The sequence below is a fragment of the Xiphophorus hellerii genome, chromosome 11 (genome assembly GCF_003331165.1).
Source record: "Xiphophorus hellerii strain 12219 chromosome 11, Xiphophorus_hellerii-4.1, whole genome shotgun sequence".
NCBI classification, from domain to species: Eukaryota; Metazoa; Chordata; class Actinopteri; order Cyprinodontiformes; family Poeciliidae; genus Xiphophorus; species Xiphophorus hellerii.
The window spans coordinates 6810975-6832503 of record NC_045682.1 but is presented as its reverse complement, the minus strand read 5'-3'; the positions used below and the strand labels follow the sequence as shown (position 1 = coordinate 6832503).

The 21529-nt window shown below is 38.0% G+C and overlaps 2 protein-coding genes and 1 long non-coding RNA gene across 3 annotated transcripts in view; 1 reads left to right on the top strand and 2 right to left on the bottom strand.

Moving 5' to 3' along the window:
• The window catches only part of LOC116728232 (E3 ubiquitin-protein ligase CBL-like), a 35111-nt gene extending 16980 nt beyond the window's left edge, over window positions 1-18131 (bottom strand). The window contains exons 1-6 of the mRNA XM_032576164.1: window positions 17570-18131; window positions 5070-5317; window positions 1547-1693; window positions 441-597; window positions 230-351; window positions 16-153 (exon numbers count right to left, since the gene is read on the bottom strand). Of these exons, the coding sequence (XP_032432055.1) occupies window positions 16-153; window positions 230-351; window positions 441-597; window positions 1547-1693; window positions 5070-5317; window positions 17570-17713 (956 nt within the window). The 5' untranslated portion in view covers window positions 17714-18131. The remainder of the gene's footprint in view (window positions 1-15; window positions 154-229; window positions 352-440; window positions 598-1546; window positions 1694-5069; window positions 5318-17569) is intronic.
• On the top strand, window positions 18121-19338 carry LOC116728239 (uncharacterized). Its single transcript, XR_004340967.1, has 2 exons — window positions 18121-18204; window positions 19120-19338. It is a non-coding gene; the product is annotated as an uncharacterized LOC116728239 (long non-coding RNA).
• alkbh4 (alkB homolog 4, lysine demthylase) lies at window positions 19257-21313 on the bottom strand. Its single transcript, XM_032576173.1, has 3 exons — window positions 21175-21313; window positions 20083-20274; window positions 19257-19996 (listed from the first exon to the last, which is right to left on the bottom strand). Exons 1-3 carry the CDS (start codon window positions 21292-21294, stop codon window positions 19475-19477), a joined length of 834 nt encoding a protein of 277 aa, XP_032432064.1. The 5' UTR covers window positions 21295-21313; the 3' UTR covers window positions 19257-19474.
• Window positions 21314-21529: the final 216 nt, after the last annotated feature.

Sequence of the window (21529 nt, the reverse complement as noted above, 5' to 3'; positions counted from 1 at the left end):
TAGAATGTGACTCACAATCCCTCTCTGTATCCATCGATGAGGGCTTGGAAAAGCGGTTTATTGTGGGGAATGGTCTGCAGGATGTTCCCGTCGGCTGTAACGTAGCCAATCGCCCACTGTCCCAGCCGAGTGCAGCTCAGCCGGAAGATGTAGCTGAGAGAAAAGACAAATATCTCAACCCAGAAGCTTCAGCCGACACCCATCAGCCCTGAGGTTACATGAGTCTCACCTGCCAGGTTTGTGGATGAATCTCTGCAGTCGAGCCTTGACTTCGTCGTACGTCAGGAAGGCCATGTAGCCGGGATGTGTGACTGCGAGGCTGTTCCAGTTTCTCAGAAGAGACGACCACGGCTACAAAAATGAACCACAATAAAAACATATCAATGACTGAATGCTACTTTCCACTAATTTACAGTTCAGACATGCTCAGAAAGCCCCACCTGAAAGAGTCGGGTGAAGATGTCGAACTCAAAAACAGAGATGTAGTCGTTGCAGGTGAGGTCGATGGTGGACTTCAGCGCCATGGCTTCCAAACCAGAACTGATGGGGTGAAATTCATGCAGAGCCTGGCGGAACATCCTCCAGGGTACGATGGTTCTGAAACAGAAATACAATAACAGAGGGGAAATAAACCGAGATGCAAAGTTAAGGCTTTCTGAATCAGAATCAGAATTGTGTGAACATGCTATGAATCTGACTTTGGTTTCAATTGTTCATAGCGCACAGACATTAGATATAAATGTAGAAACCTTAGAGGAAATAAAAGATAAAACAACCTGCACAGTTACATTTTACATAGAGGAAAAAAAATAGAAAAGGCAGGTTGTGACATGTTCATGAGAAGTAACAGACTGAGGGAGGAAACAGTCTCTTTGGCAGCTGTTGTTGGCAAACAGGTTGTGTCCAGGATGTGTGGAGTCTGCAGATATGTTAGCTGCCCTTTTTGTGACCCTTGACCCTAAAGTTCACCATGAGTTAATGACAGAGGGATAAAAGGAAATGACAGATAGATAGATTAAAGGATGAAAGATAGAACAGATAGAAAGGTAAGAAAGAAAGGAATTATTATCAAAGGAAGGATGGAAGGATCAAACAAAGGATGGAAAGATCGATGAAGGAAGGATCAAAGGGAAGAAAGGATCAAAGCGTGGATCAAAGCAGAGCTCAAAGGAAAGAAGGAAGGATCAGAGGAAAGAAGGAAGAATCAAAGGAGGGATCAACGAAAAAAGGAAGGATCAAAGGAGGTATCAAAGGAAGGGAGGAAGTATCAAAGGAGTTAATAAAAAAAAGAAGGAAGGACCAAAGGATGGATCAAAGGCAGGAAGGAAGGATCAAAGGACGGATCAAGGAAGGAAGGAGGGATCAAAGAAAGGATGAACCTAAACTTATGGAAGTCCATTTTCTTTTTTCAACTCTCAACCAGACGTGGAAAACCGTCCTCAGAGTCCAGCAGGCTGTCAGAACCCGACTCCAACACTGGAATGACTTCAGAGCTAAAACAACAATAATGACTCTTCCCTGTTCTCTATTAACAACAGAAACTCACTTGTCTCCGAATGACCTTCTCCAAAATTCAGCGGCGTCAGCTTTGGTAATCCGGAAGTTGTCCCCTTGAAATAGGCCGTTGGGAAAGATGGCCTTCAGCTCAGCCAGCATGTGACTGAAGATCAGAGACAGCTTGGTCAGGTTCCTCCTGAGGGAGTAGCAACAGCAAAAGAGACGGGTTAGCTGAAGCTAGCTGCAGCTGAGCCACAAACTTCCCACCAGAATACATCCACCATGACTGACTGACTCTGAGAACGATTAAATTAGAAAGATTCAGCAACAGAAAACAGCTTTTAGTGAATAAATGTTTCTAAATGAGGATGACTGTAATTAATTAATGATTTCACTGAGTGACAAGTGGACTTCAGGAATAAATAACAAAAGTTCTTCTGTGGTTCAGTTAACAGGACTGACGCATTTACAGAGAATTGAGGAAGAAACGCTCGATAAAATCGGTGTGTCAGAGGAAGGATGAACTTTTGCTGCTAGTGCTTTTCTCAGAAATACAGGAAGTTGGTGTGATTGTGACACTTCAGTTGGTCCGTTATCTGACTTTTAAGCAGCTGTACATCACGGTGCTTTTTTCAAGGTTGAACAACTTTACAACGTTAATGAACAAAAACTTTACAGCAGACCTGATTTAGCAGGAGGAGATTTGAGAAGTTACAGTTAGAAAGAGCAGTTCAAGTCAAAAACAACTTTCTGAGAGATAACTGAATTATATTTTAAGCCTTGGTTAATTGATAATGAAAACAGAAAATTCTGTGTCAGAAAATAACAATATTGCATCAGAGCCATTTTAAAGGAGGATTTCTACTACAGAAATGGTATCTTACTGAACCTTACGTTCATGTACCCTGCAGTATCTGGTTAAGGTTCCTTTTGCATGAATTACTGCATTAATGCAGCGTGGAATGGAGCAGACCAGCCCGCGGTTCTGATGTCTCTCATCTTCCTTTTGACAACTATGAATATATTCTCTATGTGGGTCAGGTTAGGTCAGTCTGTTGGCCAGTCAGTCACAGAGTTACCATGGTGACTAAAGCAGGAAGTAGCTGGATTTCCACTGACCATATAATTGTGCAACTTGGAATTATAAAAATAAATTTGTTCAACGGAGACAGGCCCATTTGTGTTAGGATCAGGTTGTTTTTTTGGCTGTATTGAAATTTGCGTACTTAGCAAAACTGCACTAGAAACACTTTTTTTGAATTACACGAGCAAAGTTGAATAGTAACATTTACTCAGTAACCCCGTGGGAGACAAGTAAATGATCTTATCTTACTAGTTACATTTGATTTCCATTTGAATGATTTATCATTTTCTATTTTTTCCAAAAACTGGATGATAAAACTTTTCAGTCTCATGCTTTAGTCTTAATTCTCCCTTTATTTAAAGGACAACTTTGTTTACAGAGAATTCATAATTTATTTTATCTGTCATTTTCTACTGATTATTTAATATTCAAAATGTCTTCCAATTCCAGTGTTACAAGTTCATTATAATTTAAAGCTTATTGATCTTCGACTATAATGCCATTACCACTATATTACTTCAAAATGTTCTCAAAACAACAATGTAATCGTTTATTGCAATAACTTATATGGAAATTTACCGTCCAGCAAAATTAGTTATGACAGGGTAATTTTTACTATGCTGTATTTTTTACTTTTATTTGAGTAATTTTATTATCTTTACTCTTGAGTAAAATTTCTGGATGCTCACTATGAATAAACTTCACTGAATGGTGAACAAGCATGTTTTAACCAAAAGAATCACCAAGCAGTTTTGTTAAAGCTTTGTAAGTTTTATATTTAAAGAAACTGATTTGGAAAATGTTTTTCTTTTGCTTAATATTTTTTTTATTCATATGAATTATATGAATTATTTTGGTTGGTCCGTAAAATGGCATAAATTTACACATAACTTTATATTTTGGTCCATCTCAAGATTGTAATTTTTAAATATTAAATGAGAATATTTGTGTTTGCCTCTGTCACCACCATGTTTTTAATGACTTATTGTGTGAACAAACTTATTCATGTGTGATTTTAATCGTATTTCTTATTTAATGGAAACACTGCAATTGTGTTTTTTCAACATTAGCGGAATATAGACAAAGTTTTGCATACATTTGCAGTGGAAAGGCAGCGACTGGTACCTTTGGCAGTGAGGGTCGGTACCAAGTCCAGAAGTAAAATGAAACCAGCATCTAAAGCTTGTCAACAGGAGAAAGCAGGAAGTTCTCTAAACTTTCTCATTAGAGTCTAGACTCCAGAAAACTCAGGTAATCATAACCAGCAGATGACATGGCAACCCAGATCATCTGGACTTTAAGCAGAATAGATTCTGTATCTCTCCACTCTGCCTTCAGACCCTGAGAAATCCTAAATTTGCATTTCGTTTGCCAATTTCTACCCCGGGTAAGATTCCTCTGACTCGTCTCCGCTCCAGGACTGGCCTCACACCAGAAATGTGACACTTTCAGACTGTGTGTGGTGACTCCAGCTGCAAGCCGCTGAGTCTCCACTAAACTACCGAAAGGTCTCTGCTTCACAATCCTTTTCATTCTACCACATTTTTTCTTTCCACTAAACTTTGCATAAAGTTCTCTGTGAACAGCCAACTTCTTTAGCAATGACGTTCTTGAGGAAGCTGACGATGTATTAATCTGGACGATAAATCTTTCCAGTAATTATTTCGATAAACCATAATATTTTTGTTTTGAGACCATTTTCAAGCAAAATCTTGTCAATGGCATAATAATATGAAAACCAAAAAATGACACTCAAAACTGGGACTTGAAGATATTTTAAATATCCAAAATAAAATATGACAACCAAAAACAAGAAATAAAACAGAAATAAAAACAACTCAAACCAAAACCATATAGTGGGTTATGACGTCTCTGTGAACACTGTACTTCAAATAAAAATTACGTAATAATCATAATGGAGAACATCTAGCTCATTTTAATTTATCATGTGATTAATTGATTATTGCAATAGACTTGCCATTTATTAGTTAAGCCAAAACTGCAGAAAATAAATCAATATTTTAAAAACTCCCAAAAGTAGCATATTTTTAACTTCACTTGTTTGAGGTCTACTAAAGGAATGCTGAAGCATTGCATTTTAAGAAATAAAATGTTTATTTTCATACTTAAAAAGAAACTGAATGATTTTTTTTTTGCATCTTTTAATGTATTCCCTATATTGTATAAAGAAAGCTCAAGTAGTTCAATGAAAAATCTGTAGAATGTGCCATTTTTAAATCTGATTAATCAATTAATCAACTGCTAATATAACAGCCTTACTGTAGAGAAAAAACCTGAAAGGTGAAGCTCAGATTATACGACGGGTCAGAAAACAGCAGCAGAGCCAGATTAGGAATGATCCCGCCATCACAATCTTAAAGGCTCATTTTATCTCCTGGATGCCAGGGTGAAAGGGTGATTAGCTCTGAACCATCTGTCGCTCAGCCAAACGTTGCTCAGCCTCACAGCGCTTCTCGTGTCAGCCCACCTGGCCTGGGAGTTCTCCTCGTACATCCGCTCCTTGGCCTCCTTGAACAGGCTCATGGTCTGCTTCGTCTTGTTTGTGAGGTTATCGATGACCACCCGGAAATACTCGTTCTCCCCGAGGATCTCCATCTTGCCCTCGTACCTGGACAGGATGGTGCGCAGGTGCTGGTAGGTGTCCGGCAGCAGGTCCAGGATGTAGGGTGGGCTGTTCTTCAGCGCCACCTTGGGGTTCTGGCACAAACGCACCACCTGCACAGGAAACATAGAGGAGAGGTGACTTAAAGAGACAGTATTGTGTGTTTTCCAGGCACATAGTGCCATCTTATCGCATAATCAAGTAACTATGTTAACTTCAGTTGTAAAAACAATTCTATATGGCTAAAAATAAATTTGACTTTGTCATTGAATGCCTTAAAAGTGGGCCTCTGTCTCTTTAAAAACTCCTGCTCTTTCTGAAACACCGCCTTCAGGAAGTCATCACAACATGGCTCCTCTATGTTGGAGGAGGAATGTTAAGGGGGCAATAAATTTATAACAATATATGTTGCGATAAACACATGATCAATATCACATCTGATAGAATTTTCAATAATTTCACTGAAGTCTGATTCAGAACTGCGTTGCATTCAGGGTATGTTTTAGCTGCTCAACCTTTCACAGCCAAGCTAGGTTGGTGGCATCAACTCACTCACTCTTTGGTTTCCTAGCAACAACTTGTTCAGTAAGTTGCGCAACAACAGGTTCAGGTTTCACCGCCATGTTCCATAACTGCTTAAAAATAATAAACAACAGTGTGAAGTGAAAGGATAAAGTGAGTCCAACAGCTTGAGACAAAACTGTGGATAAAACAGGAAGTTTGGATGCATCTTAGATATTTAAGATGCTTCCAAACCCATCAATAATGATCTATATCAACTGATATGAAACACTTATATTGTGATATGTTTTTCAGCCATATCGCCCAGCATCAATCACATAAATATTTTAATCGCTGGTGTAAGAGCAAAAAATGTTAGTTTTCACGTTGTTTATTTTTTGTATGCTTTTTGTATATTTAGATATTGTCTTTACAGTAAGGTTTTATTTTACTGTGTTTTTTGTGGAACAGCGCCACCTAAAGGACACAATTGTATATATATAAAGGGCGGTGTCACTGAAGAGTAAAAAGAAAAGAATGTTGGATGAAGTGTGGTCGCTTAACCTCTACACAGTTTTTGACCGTTAATTTTAAGGATGCTGTGCAAGACAAAATAATTTTCATGTTATGCCAAAGAAAGTAAAGTTCATACTTTGTGTGGAACCGTAAGTATTGTTTATTATTTAATGCACAAGACATATCAATGAACAGAAACGCGTCAACTAAGAAGAGATAAGCTAACCGATACTAACAAAGAAAACTGAAGCTAATTTATCAATATAGTGGCTTTAAAGAAAAGAACAAGTAGCCACTACATAAGTCAAAAACTATTTACATCGTTTGAAAAGAAGGATGACTTCGTGTGTCTATTGAAGACGAAGGACAACGTAATAACGATTTTTAAAGCATAAGAAGGTCATAATGGCGGACAACTCAGACTCAAACGCTGTAGTAAACGAAGATGACCAAAAGAGGGCGCCAAAGCTCACAGAAAAGGCTCTGGATTCTAAACTCCATAAACTGATCAATGTAAGAAGGTACAAACTTGGACAGTTGACAGCTAAATCTAAGGAGATTGATAGCTTAATGCAAGATAATGGAAGTTTGATCCAGATTGAAGAAGAGCATTTACCATTATTTCAGACACTTCTTGAAGAGTTTAGTAAATCCAATGAAGCAGTTTTGGAAATTCTTCATGAAGATGAACAACATGTTGACCAAGAATATTGGTTTCAGCCAAAATATGATTTTTTCAAGTCTATTTTGGAAAAAACAGAAACATGGATTAAAGAACAAAAAAGGAAAACCATAGATGACCATCAGTTAGATGTAGAAGTGAGTCCTATGGATAGTGTATCCATTGCTTCTGTGTCAAAGAAAAGATCAAAAGGGACTGGATCTAAAGCAAAGTCAGTTAGTAGCAGTTCATGTGCTTCTTCATCCACATCATCGGCATCCTCAGCTCGCTTGAAGGAGGAAGCGAAAAGAGCTGCACTTCTTGCAAAGGCTGCTACTCTTAAAAAGAAGCAGTTGTTGGAATTAGAAGAAGCTCAACTAAAAGCTAAGAAAGAACAGTTGGATGTTGAAACTGCTATAGCAGAAGCAACTGCCAAGATAAAGGTTTATGAAGACTATGAAGCTCCAGTTATCAGAGATGGAACGTTTGAAAGCAAAACCTTTACACAAAAAGAGGAAAGTGAAAATGTGCATCATCCCCTCATGCCAAGAGATTTGCAGCAACAACCAACTTCTAATGATGCTGTTGTTCAGTCCACTCAACACGTCACTGATGTTCACTCATCTGAATTGTTACATGGAAACACACAGCAGAGTAATAATATGGAGGAACTTTGCAAAGTAATGCAAAAACAGAATGACATCACAGAACTTCTTGTTAAACAACAACAACTTTCTAAAATGCCACCAGTTGATGTTCCTATTTTTTACGGTGATCCATTGCATTTCCGTTCCTTCATGAGAGCCTTCAATCACGCTATTGAAACAAAGACTGAGAACCCTGCTGATAAACTGTACTATTTAGAACAGTATACAAGAGGTGAAGTCAGAGATCTTGTTAGGAGCTGTCAACACATGCAACCACACAGAGGTTTTCAGGAAGCAATGAAACTGTTACAAATCCAATATGGAAATGAGATTCAGATTGCTTCCGCTTATATGGACAAGGCATTACAGTGGCCTCAAATTAAGCCTGAAGATGGAAAGTCATTGAGTTCTTTTTCTCTTTTCCTTACAAGTTGTTGTAATGCAATGGACGACATTGACTACTTGGATGAGATGGACAATCCTGTCAACATAAGGATTTTGACATCCAAACTACCATATAAGATGAGAGAAAAATGGAGAGCACATGCATTTGAACTACAAGAAAAATCCAAAACTAGAGCCAAATTCACAGACTTGGTGAGTTTTATTGACAAACAAGCTCGGTTGATGACAGATCCATTGTTTGGAAATATAAACCCCTCTCAACCAGCAGAAAAGGGAGAAAAAAGAAAGACACAGATCAAAAGTGTAAAAGGAGATGGCTTCAAGAAAAGTAGCTTTGCAACAGACATTACCTGTAAAGAAGAAACCACTATTAAAGCTACTAAAACTCAATCAGAAAGAGCTACAAACAGTACTGCTTTTTCAACGCCATGTCTATTTTGCAAAAAGAATCACACATTTGAAATGTGTGACACTTTCAGAGATAAACCTCATAATGATAAGGTTGAATTTTTGAAGAAATCAGGACTTTGTTTCAGCTGTTTGGTCAGAGGACATCTTAGCAAAGATTGCAAACGAAAGATGTCATGTCAGTTTTGTGCTAAAAAACATCCAAGTCTGCTTCATGTTTTAAGACTTGAAGAAAATAAACCTGACTCAACCAGTGATAAAAATGAACCACAGGTCTCATCAAGTGCACTTGCATCAGTGCTTAAGGAAAATGATTTGACTGGGGATAAAGATAGTATTCTTGCGATAGTGCCTGTAAGAATCAAATCAAAGAAAAGTCCAAAAATGGTTGAAACTTATGCCTTTATTGACCCAGGAAGTTCTGGTACTTTTTGTACTGAAGATTTAGCAAGACAGCTCAATCTCACAGGCAGAAAAACAAAGATTTTTCTTACTACTATGAATAAACAGTCCAGCACTGATAGCTACATGTTGACTGACCTGGAAGTGAGTGGTATGGAAGGATGTATGTTTATTGACCTGCCAAAAGTATTCACACAAAAGGAGATACCAGTGAGCAAAGCAAACATCCCTCTGCAGGGAGAACTGGATCAGTGGCCATATCTGAAGGATGTCAAATTGCCATGCATAGATGCTGATGTGAGTCTTTTGATTGGAAACAATGCATACAAGGCCATGGAACCCTGGAAAGTGATAAACAGCCAGGACAGTGGACCATATGCAGTGAGAACACCACTCGGTTGGATAATAAATGGACCTCTCAGAGAACCCAATGGAGCCTGTTCAGAAATGGAAAAGCAACAACAGGTTACTGTTAACAGAGTTAGTTTGGAAACAATAGAAGAACTCACAAGGCAACAATACAACCATGACTTCCCTGAAAGAAACTGTGATGACAAGTTGGAGATGTCTCATGAAGACAACCTTTTCATGGAAAAAGTAACTAGCTCACTGAGTTCTATCAATGGTCATTACTGTATGAAGCTTCCTGTCAAACATGAGTCTGTCACAATGCCATGCAACAAAAAATTGGCTGAACAACGTGCAGTTAATCTGAAAAGGAAATTTCAAAGAAACCCATTGTTCCATGATGAATACAAAACATTTATTTCAAACATGTTGGAGATGGGCTACGCAGTACAAGTACCGGATCAACAACTCAACAGACCAGATGGAAGGATTTGGTACATACCACATCATGGTGTGTACCATCCTCGTAAAAAGAAGCTGCGTGTGGTTTTTGATTGTGCTGCTTCATTTCAAGGAACATCCCTAAATGACATACTGCTACAGGGACATGACCTTGCTAACTCCCTCATTGGAGTCCTCACCCGGTTCAGGCAGGGTCCTATTGCAATGACAGCAGACATTCAAGCAATGTATCATCAAGTAAAGGTTGCAAATGAAGACACAGACCTTTTGAGGTTCTTGTGGTGGCCTGAAGGTGACTTCACAAGAACTCTAGAAGAGTTTAAGATGATTGTCCATCCATTTGGTGCTACATCTTCACCTAGTTGTGCTATGTTTGCACTAAGGAGAACAGCTGAGGATAATCAAAGCAAATCATCATCAGAAACAGTGGAAACTGTACTAAATAACTTTTATGTTGATGACTGCCTTAAGGCTGTGGATACCACTGCTAAAGCCATTGTTATGGTTGAAGAATTAACTGCATTGTGTGCCACAGGAGGGTTTCATCTAACTAAATGGGCAAGCAACAGCCGTGAACTGTTGGCTACCATCCCCGAAGAAGAGAGAGCAAAGGAGTTCAAAGATCTGGACCTAAGTAATGACACATTACCTAAGGAAAGAACGCTAGGAGTTCAATGGTGCACTGAAAGTGATGCTTTCACATTTACTATCAATGTGAAAACCAGACCGATGACAAGAAGAGGACTTCTCTCGGTGGTGAGTTCTATTTATGATCCACTGGGTTTTCTAGCACCCGTCACCCTTCTCCCAAAAACTCTTCTCCAACAGATGTGCAAGAACAAACTTGGATGGGATGAAGAAATACCTGAAGAATTTGCAAGAAAATGGAAAAAGTGGCTAGATGAGCTTGACTTGCTTTCAAGCTTCAACATTAACAGATGCATAAAACCACCTGAGTTCAAGTCTGCCATTACAGCTAAACTGCATCATTTCTCTGATGCAAGTGAGTTGGGATACGGAACTGTCACATATCTCAGCTTAAAGAATGAAGAAGGAAAATTCCATTCTGCTTTCATCATAGGAAAGGCCCGTGTTGCACCGATAAAGCAGACTACAATACCAAGAATGGAACTTGCAGCTGCTGTCGTTGCTGTAAAAATGGACAAAATGTTGAGGAAAGAAATGCAACTCGACTTACAAGACTCCCAGTTTTGGACTGACAGCACTACAGTGTTATCTTACATCTCATCTGAAACACACAGATTCAAAACTTTTGTTGCAAATAGAGTTGCAATTATAAGGGAAAACACAAAACCATCTCAGTGGAGATATGTTAATACTTCCCTCAATCCAGCAGACTGTGCATCACGTGGGTTGACAGCAGAAGACTTTATGAAAAATGAGAAATGGATAAACGGCCCAACATTTCTTCAAAGTCTGGAAGAGTCATGGCCAGAAGGTCATGAAAGTAAACTTGTGGACCAAGATGATGTTGAGTTGAAGAAGAAACTAAAAGTAAACTTAACATTGACAACAAGTGCTCCATGCCCTATCAACCAACTGATTGAGTACTATTCCAGCTGGTACAAGTTAAAAAAGGCTATAGCATGGATGCTAAGGCTCAAAGAAATCTTATTACAACTTAGCCAGCAAAGACAACTCATCCAAAAGACAACCAGTAACGCAGATATGGTCAAGAGGATGAATGAGTACAAGACTAAAATGAAAATGAAACCACTATCAGTACAAAATCTACAAGATGCAGAAAGGGCAGTTGTTCAGTATAGTCAATGCCAACGGTTTCCAGAAGAAATCTCATCTTTGCAAAAGGGCGTTTGCGTGAAAAGAAACAGTGAGATCTATAAATTAGATCCTCTCCTTATTGATAACATGCTGAGAGTTGGTGGCAGACTTTGTAATTCAGCCATGTCTGAAGAGGCTGTACATCCTGCTATTCTCTCAAAAGACATGCACATATCAAGACTCATTCTCAGGAATATTCATGAGCAATCAGGACACAGTGGAAGAAACTATGTGCTTTCTCAACTACGACAGAAATATTGGATTCCTAAGGCACATTCAGCAGTAAGGAAGTTGCTTTCAAACTGTGCTGTTTGTCGAAAGCTTCATGGAAAACCAGGAGAACAAAAAATGTCTGACTTACCACAAGATCGGGTTTTGCCTGATTCACCACCCTTCACTAATACAGGTGTCGATTTCTTTGGACCAATCGAAATAAAGAGAGGACGGAGTAATGTTAAAAGATATGGTGTCCTATTTACATGCCTTGCAATCAGAGCCGTGCATATAGAAGTGGCTCATTCACTGGACACAGACTCTTGTATAAATGCAATACGGAGATTTATGTGTCGAAGAGGACAAGTTATGGTGCTTCGCTCAGACAATGGCACTAACTTTGTTGGTGCTGAAAGACAGTTGCGCGAGTCTATTGAGCAGTGGAACCAATCAAAAATTGAAGATACACTGAGACAAAATGGAATTCAGTGGATATTTAATCCACCAAGCGGCTCTCATCATGGTGGAGTTTGGGAGAGGCAGGTTCGAACTGTGAAAAGAGTGCTAAGCTCTGTGCTGAAACAGCAGATGCTTGATGATGAAGGTCTCCAAACGGTGTTCTGTGAGGTCGAAGCCATCATTAATGCAAGACCTATAACAAGTGTTTCGGATGATCCTAATGACATTGAACCGTTGACTCCAAACCATTTGCTGTTACTGAAAAAGCAACCTCTGTTACCATCTGGACTGTTTCAACAGGCAGATCTTTATGCTCGCAGAAGATGGAGGCAGTCTCAGTATATTGCTGACCTATTTTGGAAACGGTGGACAAAAGAGTATCTTCCCATTCTTCAAGAACGTCAGAAGTGGTTTCAAATTAAAGAAAACCTCGCCACTGATGATGTTGTCCTAATCATGGATGAAACTGCTCCCAGGAATGCATGGGTCATGGGAAAAGTCCTAAAAACTTTGCCAGATAAGAAGGGTCTAGTTCGCAGGGTTCTGGTGAAAACAATGACCAACACTTTGGAAAGACCCATTGACAAGTTATGCTTGATTCATAAGAAGGACATTGTATAGAGACAGTTACATCGCTTCTTTTTTTTTTGAATATATTCTATGTTTTTGCTCTTGCTAAAGTTCTGTTATATAATTGACATGTTTTCTCCATGTGCAATTATGGGGCCGGAAATGTAAGAGCAAAAAATGTTAGTTTTCACGTTGTTTATTTTTTGTATGCTTTTTGTATATTTAGATATTGTCTTTACAGTAAGGTTTTATTTTACTGTGTTTTTTGTGGAACAGCGCCACCTAAAGGACACAATTGTATATATATAAAGGGCGGTGTCACTGAAGAGTAAAAAGAAAAGAATGTTGGATGAAGTGTGGTCGCTTAACCTCTACACAGTTTTTGACCGTTAATTTTAAGGATGCTGTGCAAGACAAAATAATTTTCATGTTATGCCAAAGAAAGTAAAGTTCATACTTTGTGTGGAACCGTAAGTATTGTTTATTATTTAATGCACAAGACATATCAATGAACAGAAACGCGTCAACTAAGAAGAGATAAGCTAACCGATACTAACAAAGAAAACTGAAGCTAATTTATCAATATAGTGGCTTTAAAGAAAAGAACAAGTAGCCACTACAGCTGGTTTTACTTCTTAGTAGGCACAAGGGGAAATTTAGAGGGCTAATATATAATAAGTAGATAATCCAAGATACTTTGAGATGCTGGAATTGATCATTTGTTAAGCTAACTAAGTGAAAATGTTAGAACATTTCATAATTTGGCCTACAAATCAAACCGGATGTGATCTCTGCTCAGATTATTTTATGCAATAATCTTGATAAAACTTGTTTGCGGCTTTTCACGGTAGAATTGATCAGAATCGGCTTCAATTAGCGTCGAGTCAAAAAATGAAAACTAACATTTCTTTAAACGTTAATCATCAACAAACAGCGTTTTCTGGGCATATTTGCCGTCTGTATGAGGATGCACATGAAAACATCCCTTTAAACCATTCAGACTTTCAACACAAAAGAGACACAATCAAAACTGTCAGATGACTGATTACCCCATGATAATAACTCAGAAATAGTCCAAATAGTTTGGATGTATTTTTTTTTATTTCTTTCCTTCTTTCGGAAAGATTCTGTTTATATCATAGGTTTGTGGTGCACTTCTATCCTAAAGAAAAAGATATAAAACTTCAGATTTTTTATAACGAGATATTAAAACCTTACAAAACTTTATATAATAGCAGAAAGTACGATGACCAGCCTAAGAAAGGCTTTACAGTATTCAATTATGCCGCATGGAACTGATCAGTACATTATTGTGAGGTAACACAAAATCTTTTGGGAGGTTAACGCAAAAGTATTGCAAGGGAACACAAAAGAAAAAAAATATTCCCCATATCCCCTAGAGGGCTTCAAATCATCAGGATGTATTTGGCTGTTATTGTTTTGGGTTTTTTTTTTTTCTTTGGTTCAGCAGTGGCAACTCTGATATGATATTAAAATTTGTTTAATGGTTTGAAGCGTTAAGGTGTGATGAATCAATCCAAAATAAAAGGAAGAGGACACACTTTTTCCAGCTTTGTATCATCTTCCAACCAAGTCTGCAGACTTTATTAAAGAGGCGTTACACATCTGACCACTATGTAACCCAGAAACAAAAGGATTTAAAACTTCAAACAGGACAAAAGGGATATCAGCACATATCCTGATATGTGCAACCGATGCAGCACAGCACACACATTTCACCGTCTCCCTGCCTTATCTCCTCTTACTCCGGCCCTGCTGCAGTAATATCTTCTCAAGTCTCGTCTTGTCGTCTCTCTCTGCTTTCTTCTCTTATCTCCATCTCAGCCCAAAGCTGACGGCGAGAGATAAAACCAGAAAGACGGCGATAAAAGGGACCAAAGTAAACCTTCCCCTGGCCACAGATGCAACACACAGACGACACCTCTTTCTCATCCAACACTGGAAAAAAGGGGGCTGCTCTCCTAATGCGACCTACTTCACGTCATCCCAATTTGGAAATACATCAGGGACACCATTGTAGTCCTAATTTGGAGGGGCTCAGTTTTCTCATACAGTTTAAATCAATGCTTCCTAAACTTTGTAGCACAGAAAATAACAGCAACCGATCCAGATTATGAGCGGTTGCAGTAAACAAGTGCTGCTAAAACCACTTTATGTCAAAACAAACTGTCTCATCAACCATTATGATGCTTATTTATTCATGTTTTTATATCTTTTAACAGTAATGAGAAAAGCATGAGTTTTTTAGCTACGAGAGCAATATTAGTATAGTTAACTAAAACGGATGAAATAACTGAAATTAAGAAAACATTAACTATATTGGAACTCTATTGTGAGTTTATAAAGCTATCTAAAACATAATGGCATTATAGGTACAATATCCTTTGTTTTCATTTGTATGAATGTAGCTTTTCGAACTGATGTGAAATTGGTTTTTCTTTCCCCCCACACAAGCAGTTTACGTCAGCTGTCGGCAAACTACGGCAATCCATACTCCTGGTGGCGCTTACGCTAGTCCGCAAACTGGTGACAGCAAAAGTTTGGATAAAACACCAGAATTTTTTTGAAAATAGTATCTTCTGTTCAATATTCATTACCGAATCGAGTCAACGTATAAATAATCACAGTATTATCCTTTGAGCTTTTTGAATTTTGTACCTAAAAATGAACCAAAGTGTGAAAAAAACTAAAACCACTACCATAACTGATACGAAAACTAAACAATATTTAACTAATTATAACTAACAAAATCTAGTAGTAACACTGTAAAATCTCATTAAAACTAACCGAATTAGACAAACAAAAAGTCACGAAGAAATAAAACTAAAACTATTGTAACCCTGGAGGAGAGGTGTCACATTTTCCCAAATGATCAACTCAAAAAGACTTGTGGGCCAAAAGATATTTTAAAGACATAAATAAAATCACAAAAACAATGTTGTGATTTATTTTACCTGATAAAAAACAACAATAAAAACTAAGCATGCACTATTTTATAAAGCAAATAATTTGGTCGGATTTAAATATTGCATTGCTACAAAACTTACAAAAGGTTTTGCACTATGGCTTTATTGGAAAAAATTGCTGCATCCAAAGTGCACAAAGGAGTGTTACCACAGATCCTTCACTTACTCTAAATAGTCTTATTTTTTTTTGTACAATACACTTTTTAAATGATCTTACACACTCGCAGTTTTCTTTAACTCAGATTAGTCTACTTTTGATAACTGCATGGCATTTTAGGTTGTAATTTTGCAATTACTGTACAGTATTTAATTCTTTATTTAGCTTTTTAAATATATATTTTAATACTTTTACCTTTGTGTGAATCTCCACGGTGGGTCAATAAAAGAATATTTTTATTTCTTTTCAGTTTGAAAAGTCTTCTGGGATCAAATGGAGAAAAAAAATAACAGAAAAAAAACTCCATCTAATCTCACCAATAAAAACAGGATTAGGGCCACTCTTTTTGAAAATGCTTGCTGAATTTAGCAAAGTTTAATAAACTTATTAGGAACTTATTATTGTACTCAGGTTCGTTTTTGAGTAACTTACTGGAAAGTGTGGTTATTAAAATACTTTGTGTTGTATGTAATATTTTCCATTGTAACATAGGTTTTCCAGTAATTAAAACAAAATAACATTTTTCTATCATTCTAACTGTTCCACATCCATTCATGTTACAACATCAAGCTCCTACGCATTTTATCCAAATTTTATGTGACATACCAAGACAAAGTAGAGCTTGATTTTAAAATGGGAGAAAAACTATTCAACATTTCTGACAATTAAAAATAAGAAAAATGTGGTGCGAATTTATTTTCAGTCTCCTAAATCATATTTTGTACAAGCAACTTTGGCTGCAGCTTTGAACATCTGAAGACAGATCAGTGATTCTCAGTTGAATATAGGTTTGGACTTTGACTAGACCATTGTAATGCATTAATATGCTTTGATCCAAACCAGACCAGTGCATCTCTGGCTGTAGGCTTGGATTTCTTCCAGGACTGTCTCACATTTATCCGCATCATCAACCCGCACTTATGTCCCTGTTGAAATAAAAAAAAAAAAACACACATCTCCACAGCACGATGCTGCCAGCACAGTGGTTGGTGGTACCAATAATCCAACGTTTTACGATTTACAGCATGTTCATGTTGGCCAAAAAGCTCTGAAGTGGACTAGAATATAACAGAAATATCAGAAAATCTTCCAATGATTAAGCCAGTTGAGATAAATCCACATTTTTCCATCATCCTTTTTCCCACACCGCTTCGAACGATCTCTGTGACTTCTGGGCATCGTCATCTGTGTCAGGTGTGGGCAACTCCATCCACTAGCCCGATTAGTGCGATATGCAGCCGGCTCATGGTGCTTATTACACAATTACACACTCCAAACAGTTCTTCAATATCTTAAAATTGCTGGCACTTTTACTGAGATCCTGAAATATTTTGGATAAGTTCAATCTTCCACATGGCTTTTGGCTATTTTTCCTCTAACGTTCTCCAAAGAACCTCAAAAGTGTTAAATTCCACTCTGGTGGATTTCATTTTCTAATTTGTAATTTCAAGATGCATTCCTTTACGCTTAATTTAGAGGGATCTGATTAAAGAGAAGTAGATAAATACACTACTTTGTGTTGGTTTATTATAATTCTCAAAAAAATATATGAAGGCTGTTGGTTCTAACGTGACAAAGTCCAGGGATGTAAATATGTTTTCATATGAGGTGGGTTATCCAGAAAACCCGTTTGATTTATTACCTAAATGTTAATGATAAATGTGTAAGTGTTGGCTATAACCCTGATATGATCATAAATCTAGAAGAAGGAAGTGAGAAGTAAACACTTTATGATGCATAAGAACTGATAACAGCTTAAAGTCACAAAAAACAACAAGCTTTTATGTCAATATCAGAGCGTTTCTGAACCCAGAGACAGTTTGTACCTTATCCATGAGCTTCCAGCATTTCTCCACCATTTTCTTATCGACCACAGCGGGCTGGTGAGGCTGCAGAGGCTGCTGGTGGGGCTGAAAGGCGTCCTTCATCAGCCCGATGAGTCCGGCGCCCCTCCTCGGATTTCCGGCCATGAATTCGCTCGATGACCGGGGGTGTTAGCCCCGCGACAGGGGTTCACAACCTGGGAGTGTGGTGGTGGTGGTGATGAGGAGGGTGGTGGTCTCCCTGACACGTTTCCCAATAAAGCAGCCGCTGTACTACCGCCCTGTCCGCTCTGAACAGTGGGGACGGTTTGTCATGCAGAGGCTGTCCGGGAGCAGAACAAAAAGCCTGTTGTAGCTACAACTCAGCGGACCCAAAGCAGCGAGCTAACGGCTACGGCAGCCTAACGAGACGTCTCCACTCGGGGTCCGAACCGCAGCCATAACCGCCGTGTTGCTGTTTGTGCCGACCGAACGCGAGCCGACTCCTCCTGGCGACGGCGAGTGAAACCTCCCTGAGAGACGAACCCGGCTTGTAGCAGAGCTGGGTGTTAAAAACCGCACGGAGCCACCAGCGAACAGCCTGAGCAAGAGCTAAAGTAAACACGGATGTCCGGCCCGACTTTCAAAATAAGAGCCCGGTAAGCAAGCGCGTAATACCGGGGTTATTTCTATTATTTACAAACTAAGGCTCTATTTACAGGGTGCATTGAACGTTAATATAAATATTTAAATATGAATATTCAAAATTTTATTAGATAAAAAGTAATAAAAATGTTTGCTAAATATTTTTGATCAACAGGCTGCTACATATAGCACTTAAATAGATGGATGAATGGAAAGCAACTTTCTACCAGAGAACATCTGTCTGGCCTTTTTAAACTGTTAAACAGATGACAAGGTCCTAAACAGAAAACAAACTTTGAAGGATTATCTGTGGGCTGCATAAGAGTGAGCATTTAAATGTATTAGAAATAACACATCCCTGTGGAACACTTGTATTTAACAATCGGTGTTGTTACTGCAGGTCTGCTGTCGCCTATCTGCTAAAAACTTGATCCGGGCAAGAAGCCTTCTGTTTACTTTGAAACTCTCTGAAGATTGAACATCCAATTTATTAAAAAAAATATTTAAATATTTTGTTGCCTTGTCGGTCATCTTTGCATTATATTAATTTGATTAAAAAGCAATTTAATATACATATTTTATATTTAAATTCCTTGTATGAAAAAGTTAAAATACTGAAATTACAAATAAATTTTTTTATATTTCATTGTGTTATATATCACAATTTATTATGGTATATAGTAAATTTTAAGTAAAATGTATGCTCTTTTATTCTACGTAACACATTTATTAATAAAAATATTAAAAATACTTTATCACTTTATAAATGAGTACGTACTTATAAAAAAGACAAAATATTTCATATTACATAATACAAGATCAACATTTACAAATAAGGTTTGATACTCATCTGATAAATGTTAATTTATTCTGATATATAAGAATCTAATGTAAACTATATAATGGTTTATTCTATTGATGTCTTACAGAAATTAAGAAAATTACTTCGTTCTCCACTATGAAGATTAAACGTGCACTCTGTCGCCATCTGGTGGAAGGTGTAGAAATAAAACAATTTGCAGCAATTTGAAAGAGTTTTTCTCCATCATCGTCATCATAAACAACAAACAGAAAGAAAATACTTTATTTTCAGAATACAGGCGCAACGATTTGGATAAACTGTTGTGAAAGTTCGAATTAGAAAAAAACAACAACAACATATAAAACATTGCTTCACAACAGTCTTTGGAATATTAGAGCTGTTTTGCCTTGTTTTGGTAAATGGTTGCGCAAAAGACTACAAGCATTCACTTCAGTTAAGGACACTTCAGACGTCTGATGCGTTTATACCGGAGTTCCTCTGAACGTCAAAGCGATATTGAGCAGCGTGGCTCCCAGCTCCGCCTGCCGCCCTGCAGGCAGGAACTCTGCGGACAGCTCTCTATAGGTGCTGCAGACTCTGCGCTCCTGAATGTCCTCTCTCTGAATGGCGTGTTTCCATCTGTGCCTGGCCTCCCCGTACAGCGCCACCAAACACCTCCTAGGAAGCCTTACGGCCACGTGTGTCACCCCCACCAGTCCGCGCTCTGGCACGCCCTCCTCCAGAGACATGGTGAGCACGGTCTCCGAGAGCATGTTGACCGTGACAAGCCTTTCCCCCCACAGCCACGAGTCGTCCAGGTGTGGATCGATGGCGGAGCCTCGCTGAGGGTGGTAGTCCAGGTTGCACTGCTCCACCGGTTGGAAGCCCTGCAGGTTTGGCTCCTGTTGCATCCGCAGCACCAGTTTCTGGCTCAAAGCAGGGAGTCCTTTGAAGTCTGCCAGACGCACTTTCTTTTTCTTGAAGTTCACCTTGGGACCATAGTCCTACAAACATACAACAGTTTGATTGGCTTCATTGACAAATCAACAGTGGTTCATAGATTTTGGGGCTAGGAAAGATGGAGTATAACCTGTTTCCTTCGACCAGACTGTGACGGATTCCAAACATCCTGGTCCATGGAGCCAATCAGCTCCTTCTCCTCTTCCTCAGATATGAAGTTCTCCCATAGGAAGACACCAGGAAAAGAAAAAGATGCACCTTCTCCATCTTTGCAGACAGCGAGTTTTGTTTTAGCATCATAGAGGAAATGGTGCACAGTCTCCTTCCCCAAACACAAAACAATAAAGTTAAAGCTGCTGCCTTTCCTCCTTTACCAAAGGACGACTTTTAAATCTTTTTTTATTTGTCGGCTTTAAATTAATTCAGTATAGTTACATGAACATTTCTGCCAGTGAGTGCAGAAGTTACGATGCACACATCCCCGTCCACTATTTACTACACATTTATTACTAAAACTATGGTGTAACTATATAAACTATGGTTATATAACGATCATGTCAATCTCAGCAGGGTTTAAAAAGTGAATATTATTTTTGCAACAAATAAAAATTCCAAAGACATAGTTAAAACCTTGAACCTTTTTACTAGACTTGTCACAATAACACATTTTGCTGGACAATAAATTGTCCCAGAAGTTACAGCAATAAACGACAATGTTGTTAGGGACCATTTTGGTAATGGAATAATAACGTAAGTTCGCTCTCTCAAAGGTCAATATACTTTCATTTCTGACGAACATTTAACATTGGAACTTGAAGACATTTTAAATATCCAAAACAAATAAACAAAACAACAGAAACGACTAAATAAAATGAATTAGGAAGACTCTAAACAAAATTGTCCTTCAGAAAGCGCCACATTGAAGACTTTTGTCAGTCTGATAGAAAGAGAGAGCAACTCATCAATCATGCAAATGAAATTGCCGAGTTTGTTTTCACTTATCATGGGATGAATTGATTTAATTAAATCTATTAGCAACATTCTGTTTGTATTCAGAAAGTGAGACACGCGGGACATTAGTAAAATAAAAAAAGAGATTACGCACACGTTTTAGTACAGTAAACATTTTGATTAATGACGCTATGTCCTGAGAAGGCTTCCGTAACTTGTCAATATTGTGCATTTATTAGAACAAGGTAAATTATGGTTGATATGTTTGTACCTTCGGCTCCCTTGTCTCTGTCTGAGTTTTCCCTTTGTACTTTTCACATATGAGACATCGTCGGATGCCTTTACAGCCGCATGAAGAAACACCATCATTGTTGATATCAGGCGCCATCATTGTTGTGGTGCTTCTTCTTCTTCTTTTATTAGGAACTCACGAGCCACAGCAAAACAGAACGCGCGCCCCCTATTGACTGTATGTTTCAAAAGTTAAAAGAATAAAATAAAATAAAATAAAATAAAATAAAATAAAATAAAATAAAATAAAATAAAATAAAATAAAATAAAATAAAATAAAATAAAATAAAATAAAATTAAATTAAATTAAATTAAATTAAATTACCCTCCCAAAG